Genomic DNA, 26706 nt, shown 5'->3' with positions numbered 1-26706 from the left:
AGAGCAAAAAAAAAAAGAGAATTGAACGAAAAAAAACCTGCGCAATAACGACAGATGGTAGAGGAAGGCAGGAAGTTCTTCGACAAGTGTATCTTTCCCTCATCCAAGAGCATTTATTTTTTTCGACTTCGAAATAACCTACGTTAACGAGACGAAACCGAAGACAAAGTGTAGTAGGTAAGATATCCGAGATTTTCGTTCATTCAATCTCTTTATTCAGCCTTGGTTTCGATATTCGTATCTCTCGTCTCAGAGTAGGTATCTCAATCTCAATTTTCTGGAGTTTCGTAGATCTGGTTGTTTGGGATTTTAACCAACATTTTGTTGTGTTCGTGTCTTTCGTACAAATTGCATGCATGTGATGACATTTGGTGTGTTGTGTTTTTTGTTTTGCCTTCGTTTTCTTTGTTTCTTTTCGTCAACACACAAGAAAATTTATATGAGGAGAAAAATGACATAAAGAAAAACCTCTTTTCTGAGCCTGTTTTTGCGCTACACACTCGTATAATACACCTACAGTGGTTCATTATAAGAAGAAGAAAAAAAAAAATGGAAAAATAAAAAAACACATACTAAATGAATGCGAGCCGGGGACTGAGCTTGGTTTTGACGACGACGAACGAAACGACACAAACCTTCTTAGAAGCTAACATTATGTGTTGCGGCACCAATAATCAGTTTTAATTCGTCTGTGGTGTGGTTGAGTCGTCGGTTCTTTCTCGATATTTCACTCGACAAACATTTATAAAAAAACACAGAAAAAGCGGTTTTTCTGAGACTTTGGTAAATTAGTAGTATAAAAAAATAAGGAAGAAGAAGAAGAAATATTTTCCAAAGGAAACATTAAGCTAGTATAAGCTTGAAAAACGAACGGCAAATGCACCCGGTGTGTGCAGTATTATAGAGTGAAGATACATTTTTGTGGTGTTTGCTTCTATGATTGAATGTTGTGAATAGATAGATTTGTATCTATAAGATAGATAGATACATTTACCAATATTTATAGATTGAGTTCGATTGGATTTTTACTGATATTTTAATGTCAACGAAAAAAAATTACAATTAAAAAAATTTTTTTTAAATACCAAATGTTTTAAAACGAAATATTAAGTTAAAATATATTACATTCCAAAAATTGTGATTTTATACAAAAATACAAAATATTTTTTACAAAATGTTTCAATTTCAAAAGAAAATAGTGGTGATTTTATTTTAATTTATTTTAAAATTTGAATTCTGAAACAACAGTTTAAACTGAGTGTGAATTGTGTGATTAGAAAAAATTTCAAAAACAGTTTGTGGTGTAAAATAAAAAAGGATACACAATGGCTAACTTAAGTCGGCAAGGATTATGCATATTTTTTGGACTTCTATTAGGTAAGTGGATAATTTTTAACATTTTTAGGATTTTTTTATTGGGACTTTTGAACCATAGTGTAAATGTGTTGGATTATCAACTGCATATTAGAGATCTTCTCATGTTGGATAGTTTGAACAGTAAATAGATACCTAACTATTTAGTATGAGATATTTATAACAGGTGTTTTTTGGGAATTTTATCGGCTTTTATAATATATCGGAATGAAAGCTGATAAAAATATGGTTTTTGAGGTTAGTTAAGTTGTTAAAGGAAACATTTTCAATAATAAAAAAAAAAAATGTAAAGTTACCATAGTTCTGGGGTTTTGAAAATAAAATACTTACAAAATTAAAAATTAAAACTAAATTTATTAAATAAAAAATAGTCTAAAAAAAATAATAATAGTTTTGTACAAATTTAGGTAATAGTTACTTGAAAAAAAAAAATATTTTATTTTTCCATACATTTTTTAATTTTTCAATTTTTTTTTGAATTTTTGAATTTTACTTTAATTTTAAAAAATTTTTTTATTTTTTGTGTTTGAGGACAAAAATTACATTTAGGTATTTGCTTATTTAAGTCCAGTTTGAGAATACTTATTCTTAAATTTGATCTTTTTTAGAATAATGTATAGGTAGGTACATTTTTTAAATTTTAGAAGAGAAGATCTCTTGCGGTTAAGTACTAATTTCATTTTTGCAATTTTTCAATTTCCAAAATATAATTTCGTTTTCGTCCTGAAATGTCTTCGCTTCTGCGCACTGTTTATTTAGCTTTCCCTTTCACATACTTATACAATAAAAGTGCACATAATTTGTACATAAATGTATTCATACATTTCGTACAAGTTCCTATAAATTAATAAAGTCATCATTTTATATTGGTCACTTAATTTATTTTTGTGTGAAGCCTGTCCGTGGTTATCCCTCTGTAGACATACCTCTTTTTCGCGAATTTGGTTTATACCTTTTAATGGCGCTAGAAGTTTTTTCGATCTCACTATTTTATGGAGAATCATATATGAAATTGATGTAGAATTTTCCGAGGAATTCGAATATTGTATTCACAATTCCAAAAAAATGTATTTTCACCCTTTTAAAGACACTTTTCTGTGACCACTTTTCATTTTTGCACAAATATATTTAATTTTCCCCTTTATGAAATAACATCAAATATTTTGAAAGACTAGATATTAACCAGTTGGCAAAATGTTAAGAACAAAATTAGAAAAGTGAAACAAAATACATAAATTAAATATCGGTCTAGGTTCATATTAAGAATAGAAAACATACAAATAATTACTACGAAATATTATTTGAAAAAATAATAATAAAATAAAAATTCTGTAATACAACAACAAAAATATAAACAAATTTAATAAAATAATTTGTTTACATTTTTTTTTTACAAAAACATATTTGACTCAATTCGTGAATAATTATATTCGCTTTCGTATCGGTTAAATTTTCACCAATTTATTACCTTCGAGCCTTCTTCAAATGTAATTTTTGTTTACAATTCGGACGTTTTGAAGCTAGTCGCAGCTCAAATTCGAACTCAGCCATAGCCAAACAAAAACCCTTCCTAAAAACATTCTTGTTTCTTAAATTAAAAATTTAAATATTTATCAGTGGATTTTTTGGCATTTGGCAATTAAAATAGCCATACATTTTTTTAACTTTGAGGTTTTTAAGAGGAATTATTATTGCTTTAAATGTGCATTTAATAAAACTCAAAAACAATTATCATTCTTGGGACTCAACTTTTAATACGTTTATAATACAAACACATATAACTAACAAATTCTTAAGCTCTTGCAATAATAGGTTTCAAGTACATAAAGGTTTTACTTACATATTCACACAAAAACATATCTTTTGAAACTAAATTCAATTCTCATACAAATTTTGTTCGCAAATAAGAAATTAATTAAATTTAATAATCAAAAAATATGATAATGTGGAAAAAAAGAAAAGTAATTGAATAATGGGAAAGCTTTATGTATACATAATAAAAATCCTTACGATAAAAAATGTCCTCCCACCCGAAATCTACTACAAAAATTAAGAGGATTCGATTTTCCATATTTTTACAATGCAAAAGAATACCTATCTTATAACTCGTATAAAGACCACTCGTATGAAAATCAAAGTCATACTAAGCAACTTTTTTAGATACCTAAATGGGTTGGTTTTTTTTTTTACTGAAACATTCGTTTTCAAAAATCATAAAGTATGAAAATCAAAAATTAATTTGTTTTTATTCCTTCACCAAGAAATTTTTCTTTCAATTTCAAACTTTTTTTTTTATTCCTTTAGCTGTCAGTATCGAGCTGGATTAATATTACTAATTCCAAATATTAAATTTCTTTGTCACACAAGAAATGCATAAAATATATTGTAAAAAACTATCTAGATCAGTAAATCTAGTCGTAAATTTTGTTTTGTTGGTCACTTTTTCGAAAACGACACTCGCAATCAGATTACTTAATTAAAAAAAGAATCCGAAGAATTACTTCTTCGATGAACCGCAATTTTTTTATTCAAACGGAGGTGTTTCGGCTTTAAAAAAAATATCGTTTATTTTTTTAAATTCAATCTCTATGGTTACCTACCTACTCCTTGAAAGACGCAAGCTGTCCTAGATCCAAATTTATCGATTCATCGTCTCAATTATTCAAAACATGAAGATTTTTCTCACAGTTTGTTCAGTAAACAAAATTTGTGGTATTTGAAGGAAATATAAATATACATGAAAATAAAAAAGTTCTGAAATTATGTAGTCCTATTGTAATCATAGGACTACTATAATAAGAATAACAAGCATGTTGCGGTCAATGATATCGTTTTTCAGAATGATTATTTCGTTCCCCTGGTAAGAATGACATGCAATTATAGAAGACATGTGGTTTTAACAAGATGAACCTTTTTAATTGGCCTTCAATATTTTGTCATATGACGTTTCTAGATAATTTTCTTTCGGAAAAAAACCAAGAACAATCAACCCCTAAGAAGTCCACAATAATATTGTTATTGGGGCAAAAAGCAGCCACAAGTGTTTGTACCAAATGGTTCCAACATTCAAAAAGGTCATCAGAAAACATTTATGTAGGTATCATAGTCGTGATAAGCCTATTTCTGAACTTGTCTTTAAAAACTCATTTCAGAATATATTTTCCATTAGGACTAAATTTTTGGGTAAAAATTTATACTTTCCAAACAATTCTTTTTCTTTTTTTTGAAAAAAAAAAACTTGTCAAATACCGCTAAACCATTCCTTCCATCTTAATAAACAATGGCACGTTTCAAACTTTTTTCTTTCAAAAATATTCAATTCATTAATTTGAAGATTTATAACGATTCCAAGTAGCATCTTTCAATCATGCCTACATCGAATTTCTATATTTTATATAAAAAAAAAAGACAACAAATTATTCATAATTGAAATTTAAAACCAAAAAATTACAAAAAAAAAAATAAGAAAATTGCCTTGAAGAATAACAAAAATTGCAAAAGATAAACAAATTTGTTTTCTGTTTGACCAGCAGCTAACAACGAAACACACAAAAATTAAGTTAATGATGGAATTTGATGGTTTATTTTCATGAGAAAAATCTAATAAATGTCCAACCAAGCATACTAATATAAATATTTTAAATTGAAACTTCTCCTTGAGCAATGAAATTAATGTAATATTACTCAAATTTAAATAAAATTCAAATGGAAATTTAATACAAAAAAAAAAGAAAAACACTCAATTGAATGATTTTTAAAATAAAAATCTTCCAAAAAAAGTATCTTTAACAATTTCCAAATTGTTTTCATCTTCAATTTCATATACCTAACAACTTTGATGCAAAAAAAAAAAAAATGTAGTTAAACGTGTAAGCAGAGCCTTTAACCTTTTCGAAAAACTTTGTTCCCAGCAGCAGGTACAACTTTGTTTGATCAATCAAGCAATCTTGTACACACATAAAAATTCAAACAGAAAAAAACTTATGCATTATAACCCTCCTCACTTTCCCCCACATTTACCCCCCTTTGCCATCTTCCCTCACTAATTGAAGCATCTATGGGCTTCTTCTTAGCTAAATAAATCTATCATCAAAAGGTGCGTTCTAGATACATAATTGCAAAGTTCAACATACTTGTAGCTTATAGCTTTAGCTAAATAGTAGGTATATAAAAGATACAAAAAAGAACTCAATCAATCCAACTTAGTATAGCAGACTATATAGCAAATTTAAAAAAGTTACTTTTAATTGGACAACATACAAACTATATTTATATCTAATTCTACCTACATTAGAAGGCACCAGACTTTATAGATAGAGACGGCTTAGTTTGTAAGTCGTTTGATGGGTTTTTAGTTTTAGTTTTTTTTAGTTTTTTTTTTTTTTGTATAAATAGATACTAAAACGTTTACTTAATCTCTATCTCTCGATTTCTTGAATGAAAGAATACTGATATTTCCTGTCCTATTTTTATTAGATGGATGGTAGGTTGTAGAAGGTATAGGTTAACTTTTTAATTCAGATTTAAAATGAGTTGACTGTGTATAAACCTGTCCAATAATAGGGCTTATATAGTATATACCTAGTGAAATTAGCACAAACAGCATTGCCCTGAGATGTGTGACCAAGGTGTGTTCTACACATATAATAATTAACCGATTTTAAATGAGTTTTTGTTTTGTGTTTGTGGTGGCTTTTGTGTTTTTCATTTTTTCTCAATGCAGATGGTTTTTTTTATATTAATTTAAAATTTAAATTAGGTGTCTTAAGCCTACGAGAATAAGTTGTCGATAGTTTTTTTTTTTTTTTACATTACGGTTCAATGGGTTAGACACACTATAATGAAGATTGAAAAAATATAAATTAAATAAAAATCTACTAAACAAACAAATAATAATCTTTTTCATCGAAAACCAGGATAGCAAAGGAATATTTAATTGCATTTAAGGGTTTTTATTATTCAATGTTTTCTCGTTACTAAAACATAGTTGAGCTTAGTAGAATAACTTAATTGAACTTCGAGATATTCAGAGAACACTTCGTTTTTAAGTCGAAATCTAAAGTTATCTCAATTAAAAAGATAAAACCAGATTAAATTCCTGGAAAATTTTGTTTAACTTCAATTTTGATTTCCAGTTACCTATACCAAAACAAAATTGTTTCCAATTATTCTGGATTTAAATTATTTTGAGAATTTACTAAATATGATTTTCCTATCTCTTTTCGATGTTTTGTACAAACTGATGGAATTGCATATTCAATCGCGATATAATGCTGACCCACGCAACGGTACAGATTTTTTTAATTAAGTTCCCTCTCTTACAAATTAAACTAGTTTCTTTCAAAATAAAAACAGCTTCATGCAAATCAAACTGCGTCTATTTTAAACCAAATTCAACCCTTTGCAAACTAAATTCACCTTTTGCAGGTCGAGTTTTTTTCATGTTATTCATGTGAACAAAAAATAAGATTAAATCTTTTGAGACCTTTTTTGTGACAAAATAAAAATAGTTGAAATAGTTCCACCACACGCAGAAAAATAATGGATCTACCCAGTCTTGGTTAGAAACTACTAACCAACATAGTCGCCTCGGTTAAGTTAAATTGTTTAAAATTACCATTTTAGAAAATTATTTTAACCGATCAACTGGTTTATATTGACCAAGAAAATCGGTTAAAATTTGAGATTTTAGTAAAATTTAATCGAAAAAGTGTGTAAAATCAAAAAATTTTAAAATAATCGAGTCGCTTCGTGTAATTTTAACCTGGATAAGTTCGCAGGTGCTATATTAACAATCTTCTCTTTTAATTTTACAAGAGTTTTACGTTGTTTTTAACCGATTATTTTTCTGTGTGCATATTAGAAGTCGAAAATTAAAGAATATGTATGTACCCTCATTAGATTGACAGATTTTCAAAATTTTGAGTTTCAATACGCGTACAAACTTTTAAGTTTTTCAATAAATTGAAAAACAAAATCCATAGGCTCTATCCATAAAACTCTATCTACGAGTGCTGACTTAACCCTCTGTAGGCACACCTCTTTTTTGTGACGTGATAGGCACACGGGTGCGAATTTGGTTTATACTTTTTCATGTCGCTAGAACTTTTTTCGGTCACAATATTTTATAGAGAATCAAGTATGAAATTGATGAAGAATATTCCTAGACTTTTTTGTGACCACTTTTTTGAAAAATCGTAATTTTTTTATTTTTGTCCTGCCAAATACGCACCCGTGTGCCGACAGAGGGTTAATTTTGAATGTTTCCGTACAAAATATTGATAAATTGCAGATATCTTTGAAGTACAGTCGACTCCCCCAATGTCGAATTTTCACTGGATACCAAAATTGGTTCGAGTTAGAAGGATTAATATAGGTAATATTTTCTCCTTAAAATTATTCATTAAAAATTGTGAAAATTCGACTTTGAGGAAGTTCGACTTAAAGAGAGTCGACTGTATTTTAGTTAAACACAAAAAAAAAAAAAACTGTAAAAGATGTTGATCAAAAAATGTCAAAGTTTCTTTTTCCTTCACCCAAATTATTAGATTAAATTGTTATATGAGTAAAAACCGTCATTCACGAACTTGAATTTTCTAAGATTTTTGAAGTAAAAACTTCTTTAGTATCGTAGTGATTTGAAACAAGATGAAACGAAAAAGCGACATGAAAAATTAATCGATTATAACTTTTTTTGTTTTAACACATAGATGAATGAAATTTATACTGCAGGTAGGTAATAAAATAAACTATTATTTTACAAAATTTCAATTAATTTCAAATTGAAAATCCTAAGATAACGGTGAAAAGATGTTATTTTTCTAAACTCGTTTTATCTTTTGATCTGGAGCACATACAAATTTGAATTAACTTTAATACGCATGCTGACAATATTACCTTTCATTTGATATTATCAGACATAACGGAATGTGCTCCACAAATTACACAATCTTAAATTGAACAACTTGAAAAATACCTCAAAACACCTATGGGATCTGTTGCCCATTACTAGCCACCAGTGTAGGAAGTAACGTAATATCAGTTTGAAATTTTGACCTGGTTGACTTTAAAAAACTCTTACTTCTTTTGTAGATATCGTAGAAATATGATTGAAACGTCATATAAAAGGTTAAATGATAACCTTTCAAATAATATAGAATTTATTATAGGTTGTCATTTTAAAAAATGGTGTTAAAAGAAAAAAAAGATTTTTTTTTTGCTTTTTTCATGAAAAATAATTTTTTTGAATAAATTATTTTTATAGTTTTTGCGCATTGTAAAAATTTAAGTATGGCTTTATTCTTCATGAAAATTTGTTAGCTTTTTAATGGTGCAATTTTTTTCAAGAAAAATGATTTTTTAAGGTTTCACTTCAACCACGTGTGAATTGCACACATGAGTTTTTTTTAGGTTTAGCCATACCTTCAAAACCATCAGTTATGTATAATTAAAAATTTCACTTGAATGTTTTTTTTTCCACAGTACCTAAATGTATATTTTTTTTGGGACATCCTTCAACATTTTCATTTTTGTAAACATTATAATAAATATAATCAATTAAACCGGAGTGTTGGTACCCTTGTGTCTCTTTAATAAATAGTATCTCGCGCGTACCTACATACACTGTAAAAGATTGGGTAATTCTCTGTTCCCACTGACATTTCCAACCAAAAAGACAAAAAAAAAAAAACCGTGGGACCATAGCGAACTAAACTTACATACACAGAAAAAAAAAATAAACGTGTTTTTCTAGTTTAGTTTCTGTAATGAAAACACAAAATTAAAAAAAAAAAAAATATTAATATATGCAACGCGTACGAATGCTGTTTATCTCCGAAAAACATAAAGATACCTTACATAGTTATAGCTACAATATCTTCGATTCGACGACCTAATAGTTGTAGTAGGTATAGATTGTTCATTGCCGCTCAGCAGTCCATTCATAATTTTTGGATCTCACTAAAAAAGTTTTTTTTTATTCATGTTTTTTTTTTTTTTAATGGCATTCCCATTTCCGCTTAACTTTGCATGAAGTGGTTGTGATTTTTTTTTGATTTTGTCGGTCTGATATTATTTTTTTTTTTCACGCACTTATACGGTTCGTTTGGGAGAATTCTCTGCGATGAAGACTTTTTGTCATACAAGTAAATCGTTTTTTTCTTACTTCATCTTCTAAATCACCTGTTATTCCAAAAAGTTAAACACAGGAAAATAATATAAGGAAGAAAAAAAAATTATATATGTAAGGCATAGGTATTACCAATATACCCATGTGGAAGCTGAGAGAATAAAGGGCAAAAACACAAAAAAAAAAAAAATAACAAAAATACAAAAAAAAAAAAAAAAACAACTTTTCCAATATTCCACTTGATTAATTTAATAAGCCAACGCTCTTTTGGAGCCCAACGAAACGTAGACGAAATAACCTGAAATCAATTACCTCTTCGCAACTCTAACAGTCCGAAACATCCAGGGGGCGAGAATGATGATGATGTTGATGATGATGATGGGGGCTTAAAATGAAACATAAGGGGGAAGGTTCACTGATTTTTTTTGTTATTTTTTTGTAACAGTTTTTTTTGGTTGTTTTGATTCTTCATCTGTTCATCTGGACGCCATCGTGGTGGTTATAAGAAGTTATACTTTATACTTCGTCCATCCCAGACGACAGAATGCGGCTAACGCAGGAAATACCACAAAAAAATATAACAGGCTATTCTCTCCGTTTATCATTCTGACATTCAATAAAGTTACTGTAATGGTCCCTTGAGTTTTGAATATGACGAAAAAAAAGTAAAGAAAAACGAGCAAGAAGAAAAAAAATCAAAAAATCAATATGACGGATAAAGGATCCTTTTGCATGTACAATGTACATATACATTTCTATACTCTTGAAGTACAATACATGCTTCTGATGGCAGAACAGTGCTGTCGAAAAAAAATAATATCGTGGTACGGCTTTAAATTTGGGTCTTAGAGGTCATTCCGAAAAAAACGCGTGATGAATCCTTAAACGACTTAAACACGAAACAGCTTTAAAAGACATTCTAGAGTAATTCCTTAAGAAATCTTTGAAGAAAAACCATTGTGCTTGAAAAAAATTTGGAGAAAAAACTTTTCGGAACTTGTTAGGAGAGCTTTATTTAAAGAAGTCGACTTTAGGATCCTTAGTGGAAAGGACTGATGTCACATAATTCTTTAATGAATTGATTCGGGTCGGACTTAGCTAGAGCCAGTTTTGCCACCTATTACTAGTCATCCGGTAGAAAAAAAAAATCGCCTGATGTATATTCTTCCATAACTTCTGAACTAATTATCCGAAATTGACGAATGAAAGTTCATTGAAAGCGTCTTGCTTTTACCATGGTTATAAGCAATGTAACATTATGCAATATGGTGCCCAACATAAACAAATATTGGGATCTTTTCTCAGCAATATTACAAAAAAATATAATTTACGGGTCACACCTAGCTAGAACTTGCCACTGATTCATCACTACTCTCTAATTGAAATTTGTTTTTATTTAATTTTTTGAAAATACACTGGTGTCAGAACCAAATTTTTGACATCACACTAGGCTGGAATTAGCGGTTCAGTTCGTTGCTAACAACAAGGTATGTGTAACGCTTGGGTATAAAGGCTTTTGCAACAGGTATGCTTTCATTCCAAACCTTGTTAGAGTCTAAATACTTAGATCCGAACATACGTGTTTCTTTTTTAATATATTTTCGATATTAGTTTCATTTAATATGTACCTAAGCCAAAATGTCAGTTGATAAATTCTTATGAATCTATTCTATTGTAATTATGATATTCTACTGATGGACTTATGACTAACATCACACATCACATTTTCATAGTTTTTGCAATGTTTTGTCTCACTTCTAATGGGAAATTAATAACTAGTAATTGGAAACAATCGATTTAAAAAAATTGAAAATCGATTTTTTTTTAAATCGATATTGATATTTTTGGGTAACAATAGCAGTTTCCATATTTCTTAACTTAGATGTATAGATGAACATTTAGAAAAAAAAGTATCGATTACAGAAATTATCGATAACAACTGTAATCGATAACAGAATATTTTAATAAGTTTTTTTTTTAATAATTCTTTACCAAGCAGATTATTGGTATAAGTAAAACTTAGAAATAAATTATTGATATTTTTAAACCTAAAAAAAATTTCGATAACATGGCTGATCGACGACTTTTCATAGAAATTAATATCAAAACCTATTAATATTTCAGCAGGAGTAATATTTTCAGACATTTTGTAACAAATGTGTAACTTCTTCTTAGGCTTATGCTTCTAAGGTAATGTTCCTGCAATTCTACCCTAAAGATTGATATTCTACACAGTACTGTTTCATATGTGTATGCTGTAAGGCTATTCCTTAAGCCATATACCTTGCATCATTACTCATTACTCCTTGCTATCCTGCGACAAAACTCCATTCTTCACTTAACTCCTTATATATGCATGTTTGCCGTTGCAACGGAACATCAATTCCTGTGTACAGATATTTGTTGCGAATTTTTTTTTTTTTTTTAAACAGAAACAAGGATGCATATGTGCTGTGCCTGTCGTCGTCGTCATCGTCTGGGATCTCTGGATGGATACAGGTGGCTGATGGTGGGTTCTCTCTGATGGTCCGCCATTCATGATGTGTGTACCAACACATAACACACAGAGGCAACAGAAGCAGATATAACCGCTCAACCATCACCAAGACCCGGAGCAGAGAGCGGGAGGGGGTGCTTCCAAGCCCCCCCAAAAAAAAGCAGACGCGACTTTATGTGCACCTGCTCGATTTCCATGCTGCCATGATGATGGGTTGCTGTTGTTCGTTATTGTTGTTGTTGGGTTTTTGGATGCGATGATGGTGCTCCTGCTGGTGCTTCTGCTTCTGACTATGTGTGTGTTCTGCTGCTGAGTGTGTTTCTGTTTTCTGGGTGCTCTCAGGTCTGTGCTCTTTAACCGGCATATTGGCAGAAGGCTTCGTCTGAAAAGGGGGAACAATGACTTCCTTGGGAAAGTGTTTTTTTCGTCAATATTGTTGTTGTTGTTTTTGTATGAATTTTTTTTTATTTTGCCTTTCTTTCTGTTTTTTTTTTTTTTTTTGTATTTTAGTTAACTACCTCCTGTGAACTTTTCTGTTGGAGTGTTGTGAGTATTTTTTTTTTATTTGTTTCGTTAGTTAGGATTACTCTGGTACACTTGTGTATCAATTGAAGTACACAATTTTTTTTTTTTTTGTTTCTGTATTTTTTTTGGTAGCTGTCCATGTGTCCATGTTACACTGTGATATTGTATGTGTAGTATATCATATCGTCACAGTTCGAGAGCCCCGTCCAATTAAGTGTGATTTTTATGGAGCGTAAAGTCATTGTGTGAATCGGATGAAGGTTTTGGAAACACTTAATGGAAATAGTTAATAACAAGACGATGAGGAAGAGGATACCTTCAATTTTTCCTTTTTTTAATGTTTTGTTTATTTGTTTGGCAGGAAGTTTTATAGATTTCAAACATCAATTTTTTTTCTTGTTTTTAATGAATTCTACGAAATTTTTAGTATCAATGAACAAAATTCTTGGAACTGGAAATGAAATTGTAGTTTAATAGCCTGATTTTTTATCTTGTAGTTCATAAAACCTTTAAATTGAGGATTTAAAATCCTTTACCATGAAAAGAAGGTACAAAAAATGTTACCATGAGCACCTAGCTGGAATATTCTTAAGAAGGAAATTAAGTTGTTTGCTTAAAATCGAAAACTTCGCATACGTTACTGTTGACCACGTTCTGAGACCGCAGACGTTACTATTGACTAAAATTTGGAAAAAGTCTAACAATAGGCGTTATTATTGACCACAATTGAAGATATATTGCGTTACTATTGGCCACTTTCTGAGATAGCAGGCGATACTATTGACCACAATCTGAGATAGCTTGAGTTTCTAATGACAATAGTCTGAAATAGCAAGCGTTACTATTGACCACAATCTGAGATAACAGGCGTTACTATTGACTACAATCTGAGATAGCTTGCGTTACTATTGACCACTGTCTGAGATAGCTTGCGTTACTATTGACCACTGTCTGGAGATAGCTTGCGTTACTATTGACCACTTTGTGAGATAACAGGTGTTACTATTGACCACAAACTGAGATAGATTGAGTTACTTATGACAACAGTCTGAGATAGCAAGCGTTACTATTGACCACTGTCAGTAAAATTTCTGTTACTTTTTTGTCCTCCAGGTCGTCTTCTAAGATATGTCGTTCAGAGACCGAAAATTGGTTTCTTTTTGCAGTTCTTGCTATCAGATCAAAGGGTCTAAACTAGACTGATATCACGATACAACTCATAACGTTCATATAACTGTATGTAACACTCCAAAGCCTGCCGGCAAAAAGAAGACCAAATATGTTTTGTGAAGAATATTTCATCAGTGACCAGACACCTTCCATTACTTTATCATAGGCTTATTCCTTTATTGATTCTTTGAACCCGGATAAAAACAATTTACTAGAATTGGTTTCAGGAAAATCGTTCTTCAATTTTAGCTGCCTATAATACGGTAACATCAAAAGAATTCCTAAAAAAAAACTGTCCCATTTGTAAGTGAATCATCTTCAATCTCTTTAAGCCCACCCCAGAGTTTAAAAAACAAAATAAAATAAAAATAACGCCTAAGGTAACATACAACCATGATAACGAAAAAAGAATCTTTATTATTACAGTGGCATGTGCGCTATATTAAAGGCGGTCAAACTCTCTTAACCCCCTGAAAATGATAAAATATGACCCAAATAAAAGATATCAATATAAAAGAACAAAATGCTTTTTTGTTCTAAGAAAACAATCCAATTTTCTTAAATTCTCAAAAATATAATCATATTTATTGTTTTAACTTAACATTAAAATCCGAAACTGTTGTGGATAAGAAAAAGAAAACAACCTGTCCCTAATTTCTTCCCTAATGTATATTTGTTACACATTTATTTTTCTCCCACAACAAAACAAAAGAAATGAAAGTCAATGGCCTTAAATTTGAAAATTTTCTACCTGGACATCATTTCTATATTATTATCAAAACTTTTGTACCTAAAATACAAAAAAAAAACCGAAAAAGTTCAAAAAAAAATTGATTAGATTCCCCTCTTTTCAAAAACTGGGAAGCATATAATTATGTACCAATTATGAAAATGTAATAACGTTGAACTTTTTTTTTTTTTGTTCTTGTTGTTCTTGGATTGAAACATTTTTCGGATGTTTTCCCTCTGAGTTCCTATACATTTCTTCGAAGTAATACAAAATTTTTAAAATGGATGTCGGATGTTAATTAGGTTTGCCTGGAGTAACTGGTACCTATATCTACTGGTGGTAGGTAGAAGTTTCTTATAATGATGGTGGTGGTGGAATGGTGTGCCCTCATAAGGAAAGTCGTCGTCGTCGGTCTTATACTGAAAACAAAGATCCAGGCGAGGGTGAGTAAGATTACGTTAAGACTCAACGGAAGAAAAACGGTTTAAATTAGTTCTCTGTGTGGCAGTTCGATGACTAAGTAAAGACCTGTATAAGTGACCCAATGACTAAGAAAATTTATATTCAACGACGAACTACGACAAAAGAAGATACTGAATGTAATAAACGCATCCCACCATACTCTACTTTTCTTTATAATAGCCGTAGTGGTGCATGTTACAATCTAAATTAAGGTAACCTCTCTCTGACATAGGAAGTGCTCTTTTTCTTCTTGTTTTTTTTTTTTTTTTGTGTCTTCTGTCTTTTTTCATTTTATTTTAAGTGCACTTTTAAAATTTATATGAAATAATCTACAAGGAAGCACTTTTTGTCTTTTGTGTGACCGCACTCGGGAAATCCTTGAAGTGTGACCAAAAAATAACAAACAAAAAAGAAAAAAAAGTAAAACTGGTTTTACTTTTGCAGAATGTTTTTCAAGGGTTTGTTGTTGTTTGAGGGTCCGGCGAAAAGTCATAGCATTACGTTATAGGTATGGTTAAAGGACTTTTAACATTGACAAGCAAAAGTATATTATACTGACCGGATGTCACACACTGGTTACCTGTTAGCCTCTGTGAATGAGTGTGTCTTCTCATGTGTTAATTTTCACTTTAGGGTCTGTTTTTTTTTTACTTTTCTTGAGTTCTTTTTTAGTTCGAGGCTAAATATGTGGACCACATCATGTAATATAATGAGTTGTCGTAAATTTTGAGGAAAAACCCATCCGGAAGATATACCTACCTACAGCAAGACACTTATATGAAAATATCGTGTTGGTTTTATCAAGTGAAATCAATCAATTTTATTTTATGCAGTGAAAGTTTTTTTTTGTATATTATGCAAAGAAGACTGAATATAAGACACCCACTATGGGCTGGGTTATAAGCACTTACTTTACCTATGGCATCATCATCCATGATGATCTTCATCATTCATTTCTGATGTTTTTGTGGAACAAAAGATACAAAGACAAAAATTAAATAAAAAATGAAAAATTGTTGAAATTTGGACAAGAAAAATATACGAATTTACAGTGGAGTCTCCGTTAACGTTGTAATAAATTTGGAATTGCGTTGAAATTTTTATTACATTCCACAGCCTTTATTTTGTGTTTAAATTGTTTTTATTGCCAATTTCAAGTTCTACATCACTGCAATTGATGTTTTTCTTTCAATCATATATCTAGAAATTCGACTTACGACTTTAAGCATGTTGTGGGTTGCATTAGTTTTTCATTTCACGAGTGGAAAATAAACTGCAAACTGAAAAATTTTTAGTCGGTTTTCTTTCTAGTGACGTACTCAGAAATTGTTAATATAGCTGGTTAAGCATTGTGGAACGTATTCATTCTTCAATTCTTCATTTACGAGAGGTGATTACTAGCCTTCAAATAAGTTAATTCAAATGAAATCATGAAAGAAAATTTTTTTCGTGGAATTCTCAATTTTATGTTTCACATAATCTACTTTCCACTTATGGTGAAAAAGATTTTATGAGTCGTTGCAAGTTTTAGGACGCGATAGTTTTTCAATTCATGATAAGTGTTAAGAATTTGTCTTTTGTTGACGTTCAGTAAAAAGTTGGAGCAATTGTGGGAATACGTTCCACCTCACTTAATACCTTACAATATAATCTCACAATGTTTAGTTCAGCATTTTCTATCTTTTAATCATGCAAAACAGAGCGTTAAAGTGCTTGTGGAACGTATTTTTCTTCATTCCACAGAACTTTATACGAAGAAAATAAGTTTGGAAATTTGTGAAAAGTGAAATCATAGATAAACCTGACATTGAAAATTCTTATGATATCTTTTGAAGAGTAATCTGAACGTGTTCCACAACATTTAACGGTTCATAAGACTAGACTGAGAAAAAAAAAATTGATGAAAAATTAACAAAAACACATACAAATAATTTTAGAACTTATTTGTTTTTTAGTTTTCAGATCTTAGAAGTCAGTTGGAAGTAAGGAATATACTTCTTTGCGTAACGCATAGAAAAAAATTATTAATATCATACATTTGTGGAACGTTAATTCGTCATTCCACGGCAAATACATTTACGAGCATGATGGAAATCGTTTCTTACATTTCCAAAGTGTAGAAAACAGGCATATAAGTGTGTTTGGCATCTACAAAAAAATAAGCGATTAGTTGTGGAAAGTTTCGAACTTGAATGCATAACTTTTAACTTTTCAATTAAAAATTTAAAAAAATTATATTACACGTAATAATAACCAATAATAACTCAATATACGTAACGTTACATTACGTTCATTAACTATACGTTACGTACGAACTGAAGCAAACAAAAGAAATGCACAACAGTTTCTTTGTATGAATAAATGTCTTCATACGCATGCGTAATGTACTCGTCTAATCTCAATATTCGCCTTAGAGGAATTTTACTGTAATTAAATTTAACTAAAAAAATAATCTGACCCTCATCATCTTAATCAAATGAATTGAATTTGAAATTGAAATCGTAAAAATTTCATTTTTAAAGATCTTTTATGTCGACTGAAAAAGACTGACTGAGAGAAGTCAAAGAAGTACAAAAAAAATAATAATAATAATAAAAACCATCAACTTGAGTTTGCGTGGCGTTAAAGTTCCAAGAAAACGAATAATTAACACCAAAGGCCTCCTACAATTGACTTTTGCTGGTCACGGGAACTAATTAAATTAAATTATACAAAGATGCGGGGGTCACCATCAACATCATCATCATTACCATTTGGGAAACTTATTTAGCTGACTGTGACTTCACCATATAAATTGTGATGAGCAATTCATAATAAATTTACAAATCCTCCTCTCACTTAAAAAAAAAAAATAAATAAATTCCTTCTGCAGCTTACATATATCAACCATATAGCCCATAGTGAAATCATATACATACATACATACCACTATTATGTAGCTCTGGATCGACACGACCAGTCCACCCCAATCAAAGCCTCAGAGCCAGAGAAATTCTGCAAAAATAAATTTTTCAAAAAAAAAAAAACGAAAAAAAAACTTTTATCGCTTATCTGGTGTGTCATCAATTTTAAGAATGTTTGGCCAACTCTCGTCGTGTATGGCGCTTGTCGGGTTCTCTGTATTCGAAAGTATCTGCAAATCGGGAGTCAACAGTCAAAAACAAAAAAAAAAAAAAAAAATAGTTTTTTTTTACGAGCATCGAGATGTCGATAAAGTTGACTTTATGTGGCTTAAAGTAAAGTGGTGGATTATAAAACAATGGTTATAAAAAAGGCTTCTTTTGCTCTACTTTACAATGAAACGGAAAGTAGAGGTATTTACACCATGCCAAAACCGTGGCCAAGAAGTAAACAAAAAAAAAAAAACAACATATTTTTCTTTTAGATTCTTGAATCCATTTGGATAGATCAAAGGTTACAGATACTCTTATATGGAATTTAACTTATTGTTATTGTGATGGTCATTTGATTTTACTAAGTTTAAATAATTTTTTTTTATGGATGAAATATGATTTAAATGGGCGAAGATATATTATACTTATTCATTGACAACAATGTTGTCTACGTTGGGCGCCATTTAATTTTGTTTTTAAAGAAAATTGTACAATATTTTTTTTTTTTTTTTTTTATGAGTTTGTAGGAAAAGACTATTTCTTTGCAATTGTTAAATCTCGTGACTATTCTTATGACTCAGGTGAAAAGACAAAGTAAAAAATTCATCCAGACACAATATTGCATGTTTGGCAAAGAGATTTATGAGTTAACAATGTGCAATATTTTTAATCTTCACTTAACTAATTGAAAAGGGACGAAATTGTTAAAGTGCCTTTGTTCATTCATAATGACACATAACAAATCTTTTAGTGGAAAATCGTGTATATTGATGGTAAAAAATGACGTGGAAAACCTTAATAAATAATAATTTACACTCACATGGTGCATACTTAGAAATAATAGATTAAAAAAGAAGTACAATGGTCCTGTGTTGGGCGCCAATTAATTGTTTATTAAAATTCTGTCGAACCTAACGAAACTGTTATTAAACTTTAATTAGCCATACAAATATTAATATAAGATTTTTATTTTGATAAGTATATAGTTTTCAAAGGAAATATATCTCACGTTGGGCGCCAGGTCGATAAAATAATTGCTTTTTCAGGCTAATAGCATAGGCAAATTCAAAGAAATTAGTATTATACTATATTTAGATAGAAAACATAAATGATAGTAGGTACATGGTATTTTTTAAAAATATTGAATTACAAAAGAAATTAATCCCACGTTGGGCGCCATTCAACCCTTTATCAGACTGAAAGCGTATTAAATTCAAAAGAAAAACAGGTTTAATCAGAAAACTATTTCGCTTCTATTGAACCACATTCTTTATGTACCTACATATGTATTTATCATTTGTGATTGATTATAACTTTTAAATCAAACTTTTATGATTTTCTTTTTTGTTGATTGATGCTTTCAATAAAGTTTTTTTTAATTTTAATTTAACCTAAAATTAATATATACACTCACATAATTATTCTCTACGAGGAATTTTCATATTTCAAATAGAATACAATTTATTCAAAGTTTTTGACATTTATTTAGTTTGAAAAGTATTTCCATTAATTAAAGCATTGAATTTAGTAAAAAAAAAAAAATAAATTCCAATTTTTGCCAAAAAGTTTATTGATGAACTAATTACATATTTTTTTTTTTAATATGAATTTCATTGGAAGGGCAGTAGGGCAAATAATAAAAATACAAACAAATTTTTTGATGATATCCTTGTAGGTACATATATAATTTTAAATCACACCCAACTGACAAAAATTCCAATGAAATACATGTTTTTTTTTATCTGGCTTTGACATTGAACATTGGTTAGGTGCTATATTGTAATGATTAATACAAAATAAAAAAAAACAGTAGGAATTTTTCCTTTTTTATTTTAAAACAACGTATTTAGCTCAATGGATTGTGTGTCCCTTTTTTGTATTCTAAAAAAAAAAATAGGTTTTCATTTGTATTGAAAAACTGTAACTTTTTTACATTGTTAACCAGAATTTAATTAAAAAGAGATACATGTTTTAGAGGCAAAAAATCTCATTGAATTCAGTAGATATAAAGTGCAGCCAGTTCAAATTTTTTTTATGTATTTTCAATCAAAATGGACACAAAATAATAAACAAATTTGTTTCTTTGTTTGGAAACAAAAAAAAAAAAAAACTGACACTAGTGTCATTTTTTATCAATGACAACAAACAACTCTTTAGAGAGGTACTATTATTCAAAAGCAAACTAAATAAAAGAATCAAATACTTTGTTTTGAAAAAGAATTTAGAAATCAATTTAAACTTCGACTCATTTTTCTGTGAAAACTGTAATTTATTTTCTGATCGGCCATATTTTTCGAGTGTTCACTTTGTGATATTATAAAAAAAAAAAGTTTTGAAGGGGGGTGGGGGGTGATGTGTTAAGGGGGTGTAGGAATCTATCCCCCATCACTTTTTTGCTAGAAGACTTAACGCAACAATTCCGAAAATGAGCTTAAGAATCCAAAAAATATGCAAGTACACAGAAAAAAATATGACCCGCTAAAAACTAACAGATTGCCATATTGTTTTACCGTCCATACATTTCATAAGGAAATCTTATTAAAATCAACGATTAATAAGGTTTTTTTAAGGAGATTTCTTATTATTTTTATAGAGAAAATCTTATTAAAATTTGACTGAAAAGTTGATTTTTTTTGCAACTTAGCACTAGAACAAAAATCGCGATCAATATTTTCATGGCAGGTTGGTTCAGGTGGTAAGGTAGACGACTAATGATTTGAAGTCTCCAGTTCGATTCCCAGCCTGGTCATCTTTTCTTTTATTTTTTTGCAGATTTTAAAACAATAAGGAAAACCCGATTGTTTTAATAAGGTTTCCTTCTTGGATGAAAATCATAGAGAAATCTTATTGTTTTTGTTCTATTTTATGTGGTCTATTTTTCTCTGTGTACCTATGTTCATTGTTCATCTGTTCCATCATAACTCCTAAACTACTTGTTGTATTTTGACAAATGAGCTATTGTAAGAAGCATCTTGTTTGTGCGCTAGTTATATTCTATTTGGCATCACTTTAAATTAGTTATAAAGGCCTTTAAAAGCAATAGTTATGAAGTTTTTCATTTTAATGAACTTATTTATGAATAATCGACAAAATTTTAAAAACTATATTGAAGATTTGATGCTTAAATAATTGGTTTTTCATTTAATATTATTTTGTTTATCTTTATAATTCACAGTAGGTGTGTTTTTCTACAATAAAAATAAGAATTGATAAAGCTATTTTGAAAACTATTACGTCCATTGTCTACAGCTGAAAGCGCAATATGTTTAACTTCCTTAAAACGTGTGGATACTTCAATTTAAGGGTGGTTACCAGTAAAATACCTAAGGACCCACATACATACAAACAATATCCTTTTTGGATTTAAACTTTAATGTCTGAAAAGCGTGCCTGTCTCAGTATACTCTCGTATTGTTAAAAAATTTCAAAAAAATCCTTCCGAATTCTCCCCTATTTTGTTGTTTAATATTTACTCAAGAAAATATGCGTTTTTTTTTTTTCCTTGAAAATAAGAAATATGATATAAATTTGAAGCTTCAAGGTGATTATTTTTTTTGCTGTCTGTTTACCTACTTATATACAATTTATGTGTACCTAGGTATGAGTTGTGTTTTTTTCATGACTTATTAATATGAAACATTCAGTCGACAAAAGAAAAAAAAAAAAATACACAGAAAAAGATTACACAATAAAAACCAATTACATATAAGAAGAAGATGCGTATAGATATATACTTCCGTAACGGTATTCATTTCCGTCAATCTCATTCTAATTCATGAAATCCAAACAAAACAGACAAAATTTGAATTTGTTAAAGTTAATATATGGAAGTGCGTATATATATAAAGAAAGGTGATGCCGCGCGCCGACGATGCGATAGATGGCGCGCGGGAGGGCGTAAAGCGTAGGTTTAAAGGTACAACTAAGAGAGAAGAAAAAAACACCTACCTACCTTTTTTTTTTTGTTTATAAGAGAAAAGCCAAAAGCCTTGAAAAAGATAGTAGAAAATGTATAGGCAGGCACACAAAAAGACGTTGTTGTTTAAAATATACAAACATAATGGAGAAATGAGGTTGACACAATTTTCCAGGGCATGGAAGTGGGATTATAGAACCTTTTTTTTTTCCTTTTTTTTTGTCGGCTGTTTTAGGTACAAATGGTATAAATGTTTCTCTAAAATATATTTAAATCTAAAGTAGGAAATTCAGTAAATAATGTAAAATACCTATATATTTGAAGTTCCGTTTATTATTCTATAAATTAATACCAACCATTAAAGGGTTTTAAGCTTAAATGTGGCTTTAACATTTTAACCTTAAATTCAGTCATTACCTACATAAAGTCATATAGTCACGATATCGTTTGTTGGTGCGCCTAAAACTCTTGATGGCTGAAACACATGTGTGTGGTTTTAGATATTTTATAAAATTTTGAATATTTTTTTAAGGGGGGGGGATATTAATTATACAAATATATATGTACATATATAAGTATTATAAATTTAATGCTGTTAAGCTTATCAGGGTAATTATAATTCATAGGTAAATAATAATTAGATTAGTAGGTACCGTTCATAGTCACGATTACATTTTCACCATGAAACAGAGCTTATTATTCTACAATAAACTCGTATCCCTTTTCTATACATATAATTCATATATATATATGTATCTAAAGGATGGTTAGTTTAATATGGAAAAACAAACTAAGAAATGATTATCCAGCCCAGTAGGTCTCTCGTCTCTCTCTCTCTCTCTCTCTTTTTCTAATAAATCATGTTTTGGTTAAAAGGTAATATTTAATTTTTGTCACGTTCGTGGTTTGGACAATTCATTCTATTCATAATACATAATTGTATCTCAAAATTCTCTGGTTAAACACCTTCCATTGATTGAAATTAGAAATTAAATGTGTGTGTGTGTGTGTTTGTAAGAGAATTATTTTGATATATTATATAGGTAAAATAATAGATTGGAATCTTGTAGGCTATATAGGTACCAACCTAGATTCCAAAGGGAATTTCTGCAAATTTTTGCTTAAATTAAGGTATCCTTTCTTATACTTAGATGAACTACGTAGTATATCATCAAAAACATAAGATTTCCAATTAATATATTTTTTGGTGCAGAATATTAATCTATCTAGGTATAAAGGTTTTTTGGGAATTTAATTTCAAGTTTCTTGATAATAAATGTTAGATAATGACGATTTTCTTGAATCTTACAAATAATCCTTAATATTTTACGTAGAAGAAAATTGTTAAAGAAGATTGTTATGCGGCTTTGTATCTTTCAAAGTCTTATGAGAAACGTACCATATGCATCAATATGAGATTAAAATAGCTCTATTTATTACTTACAAAACTACTCGTACCCCTTATCTAACTTAAAGCTACATAGAAAAAGAGATATTTCAATGTTTTTCTATAAGCCTTCTAAAAACAAATGTTAAATTTTATTTACCTTATAAATATTACCTTGTGGTTTGAAAGCAATGAAACAAGTTTTCAAGAATGCTTTATGAAAACTGGATGTTTGTATTAAAAAATTGTTTAAGTGTAGAAGGTAAAACTTAAATTTTGTGTTGTAATTTCTTGTGAAAATAAAAAAAGGATTTTAAAGCTCGAATTTTCTAGTTTTGAGATCTTAGCATGAAAAAAAAAAATGATCAAGGAACGCATTCCGCTCAATCCTAACGCAAAACAAAAAAATATGTTTTCAAAAATTTTTGGAATTTTTTTTATTAGGTATGTAAATTATTCAAAAAAAAAACTTGAACCGCCGGAATCGCGTTGAAAATCTCAAACATTGTTCTTTTAAATTGTGTGGAGTCATTAAATTTTTTGATAAAAAAAAATTGTTTTAAATGTTTTTTTTTTAACCATAACTTAATTCAAAAATTACAAAAAAACTTTTTTTTTGCGTTTTTTTAAAATTCATTTAAAGTCAAAATCGTGATTTTTTGCAATAATCGATAGAATTAATCAAAAAATGGCTCGATAAATTGAATCGTAACATCGTAGGGTTTTTGTGGACATATTAAATCTAGGCTTCTGATTATCAAAAAAGCCAGTTGATTTTTTTATATTAAAGTAGGCACAAAATAAAAAAAAAATATTTTACAAAAAAAACATACACAATTATTGTGAGAAATTAATTTGAGATTTCAAAACAAAACCTCTTTAGCTTTCATGTGCAATCAGCGCAGCAGTTGCTGAGGTTTTGATGGTCAAATATAAAAAATCATTTTCAATTCAAAGTTTGATTTTTCAGAAAAAAGGGCCGGTCGTATCTATAGAACTTAAAAAAAAAAAAAAATTTAAGGTAAAAGAAGAAGTTATGAGATCCATATAACGTTTTAGTTAAAAAAAATTCCAAATTCCTAGACAAGAAAATAATTTTTTTATTCACAAATCACTTTTAACTTTTTTCTGAACGAAAAATATTTATTTTAGAGAATATCACCAAAAAAGAATTACTAGAACAACAATTTGGGACCAAAAATGTATCATTTAGTAGGTAGAAAAAAGTTGTTGGTACACTTCTGTGTCAATCAATTCAAAACAATATCACTGAAAAAAATTGAAAGATACCTATATGAATAAATTTACTGTAATAATTCCAATCATTCTATCTTTATGTCACCATAAAACCTCTTTAGAATTTAATTTACAGAAACCAAGAACAATTTAAGTTTATACTTCCACTTTAACACCAAGATAAACAGCAAACAAAAAAAAAAGATCAAAACCACAAATCAAGAAATCCACCACACAATTGAAATCTTCCTTACATGTCGACTTTTCTTTTTCTCAGATACAAAACGAATCCAAAGAAAACCTCCGAAAAAAAAAAAACAAAAACACCTTTTTTATTTTACTTCTTTTTCGTTTTGCTGCTAAATAACCTAATATCTTGAATGTAAAACAATATTTACCTCGAAATACGTGCAAATAATTCCTTAAATCAAATTTAAGCATCTTACGTGGCCTCATGTTTGCATGCCTCAAACGAGCCCAAGAAATAATTGCCTACAATCAGGAGAGAAGAATATTGCCTGACGTGTTTGGGATATGTGTGTGTTTTGCCGGGTTGGTAGGTAGGGTACTTATTTTATTTATTGTCTCACTTCAAAATACTGCCCGGGGAATAAATTTTAGGCATATAAGTACTTGTACATGATGGTCGTATATACCTATCTTCCTTCATATGAGACGACTTTATATTTGAAAAAAAAAGGGATGATGATGATGATGATTTGTCAGAGAAATCACACACTCATTCACCATAGTAGAGAGAAAGACGACGACATTAAGGACCTTTACCTTTATAAGCATGATAATTATCCTTATTTATTCTCAACACAACAACAAAAAACAACCAAACACAACAACAGAAAATAATTTCTTATTTTGTTTTTTTTTTTTTTTCTTTTCTTTAATTGCAGCGCACTTTCCAATTAATATCGTCACAGGACAACAACAACAACAAATTAACTACGCCATACAATCTTTCCGTATTACCCCCCACGATGTACACATCCTCGAAGGTACCGACACCCTGCTACGTTGTGAAATATCCAACCGAGTCGGAAAAGTTCAATGGACAAAAGACGGATTTGCATTGGGATTTTCCACCATCATCCCCGGTTATCCACGATATTCGGTTATTGGTGATTTTAATCAAGGAGTCTACAATTTACAAATATCGAATACAACTTTGGAGGACGATGCTGAATATCAATGTCAAGTTGGCCCAGCAAAAGGTAATCCAGCTATACGGGCCAATGCAAAGCTCAATATAATCGGTAAGTTGAACAAAATTTTTTTTTTTTTCTTATTTTTTTAATTAGTAATCCTCCAAGAACTTTAGAAGAAGACGAATAAGCCACCACCGCCAAAGTCCTTTTTCGTCTTTTCTTGTCACCAAAAAACAATATATAAAAAAAAAAAATATAGAAAATGAATAGAAAAAGGATGAAAGACAACAAACAAAAAAGAAAAATCATTATCAATGTCTTATCAGAAGGATAAGCTCTTTTGCTAAATCCTTTTTCATCGACTTCCTTATCCTGTGTATACACTGACTTGACTGACTAATATAAAAGAATAAAACACACACACACACACACATAGAGTTAATATAATTGCCAACTCAGTCTCTCTCTATATAAATTCAGTCGTTAATAGGGTTGTATTGCATTCGAGAGATGGTATACGAATTTCCTACAAGAGAGTCTCTAAGCTAGGTATAATCATTGTTATGCTAAGAGTTTCATCATACAATCGCTCTCGTGATTAAGCCTCTGGCAAAAGGATTTAAAGTTATGCAATTAAAACTATTTAACATAAAGAAAATTATATTCTCCAAGGCGAAAGCCAGCTCTATAGCTCTGGTGCGGAGTTCTTCATTCAACGTCTTTCTGGTTATTCTATTCACACACCTCTTTCGACATCTTGGTCGTATCTTATATTTTCTTCCTTTGGTGAATATATATATATATGACGAAGAATATAAAGTCCTTCATCGTGTCTTGTATGAATTTGAAAGACGGAAGGGTTGTTTTGTAAAGAGGATGGATAGGATAAGGATATACGATATGTACCTTTGGGGGTGGAGGTATCTTCTAGAGAAGACATAGAGACAAACCTGACGACATATTATACAGCTGAGATGAAGAAGAGATGACGATTAATACCGACTATGA

General features: G+C 29.7%; 1 protein-coding gene across 1 annotated transcript in view; it reads left to right on the top strand.

Moving 5' to 3' along the window:
* The first annotated feature begins 1222 nt into the window (after positions 1-1222).
* The window catches only part of LOC129918633 (nephrin), a 37793-nt gene continuing 12309 nt past the window's right edge, over positions 1223-26706 (top strand). Inside the window, exons 1-2 of the mRNA XM_055999259.1 lie at positions 1223-1377; positions 25447-25806. Of these exons, the coding sequence (XP_055855234.1) occupies positions 1326-1377; positions 25447-25806 (412 nt within the window). The 5' untranslated portion in view covers positions 1223-1325. The remainder of the gene's footprint in view (positions 1378-25446; positions 25807-26706) is intronic.

This window comes from Episyrphus balteatus, chromosome 4, assembly GCF_945859705.1.
Source record: "Episyrphus balteatus chromosome 4, idEpiBalt1.1, whole genome shotgun sequence".
NCBI lineage: Eukaryota > Metazoa > Arthropoda > Insecta > Diptera > Syrphidae > Episyrphus > Episyrphus balteatus.
Note: the sequence above shows the minus strand (reverse complement) of the source record. Positions and strands in the feature narration are given on the sequence as shown.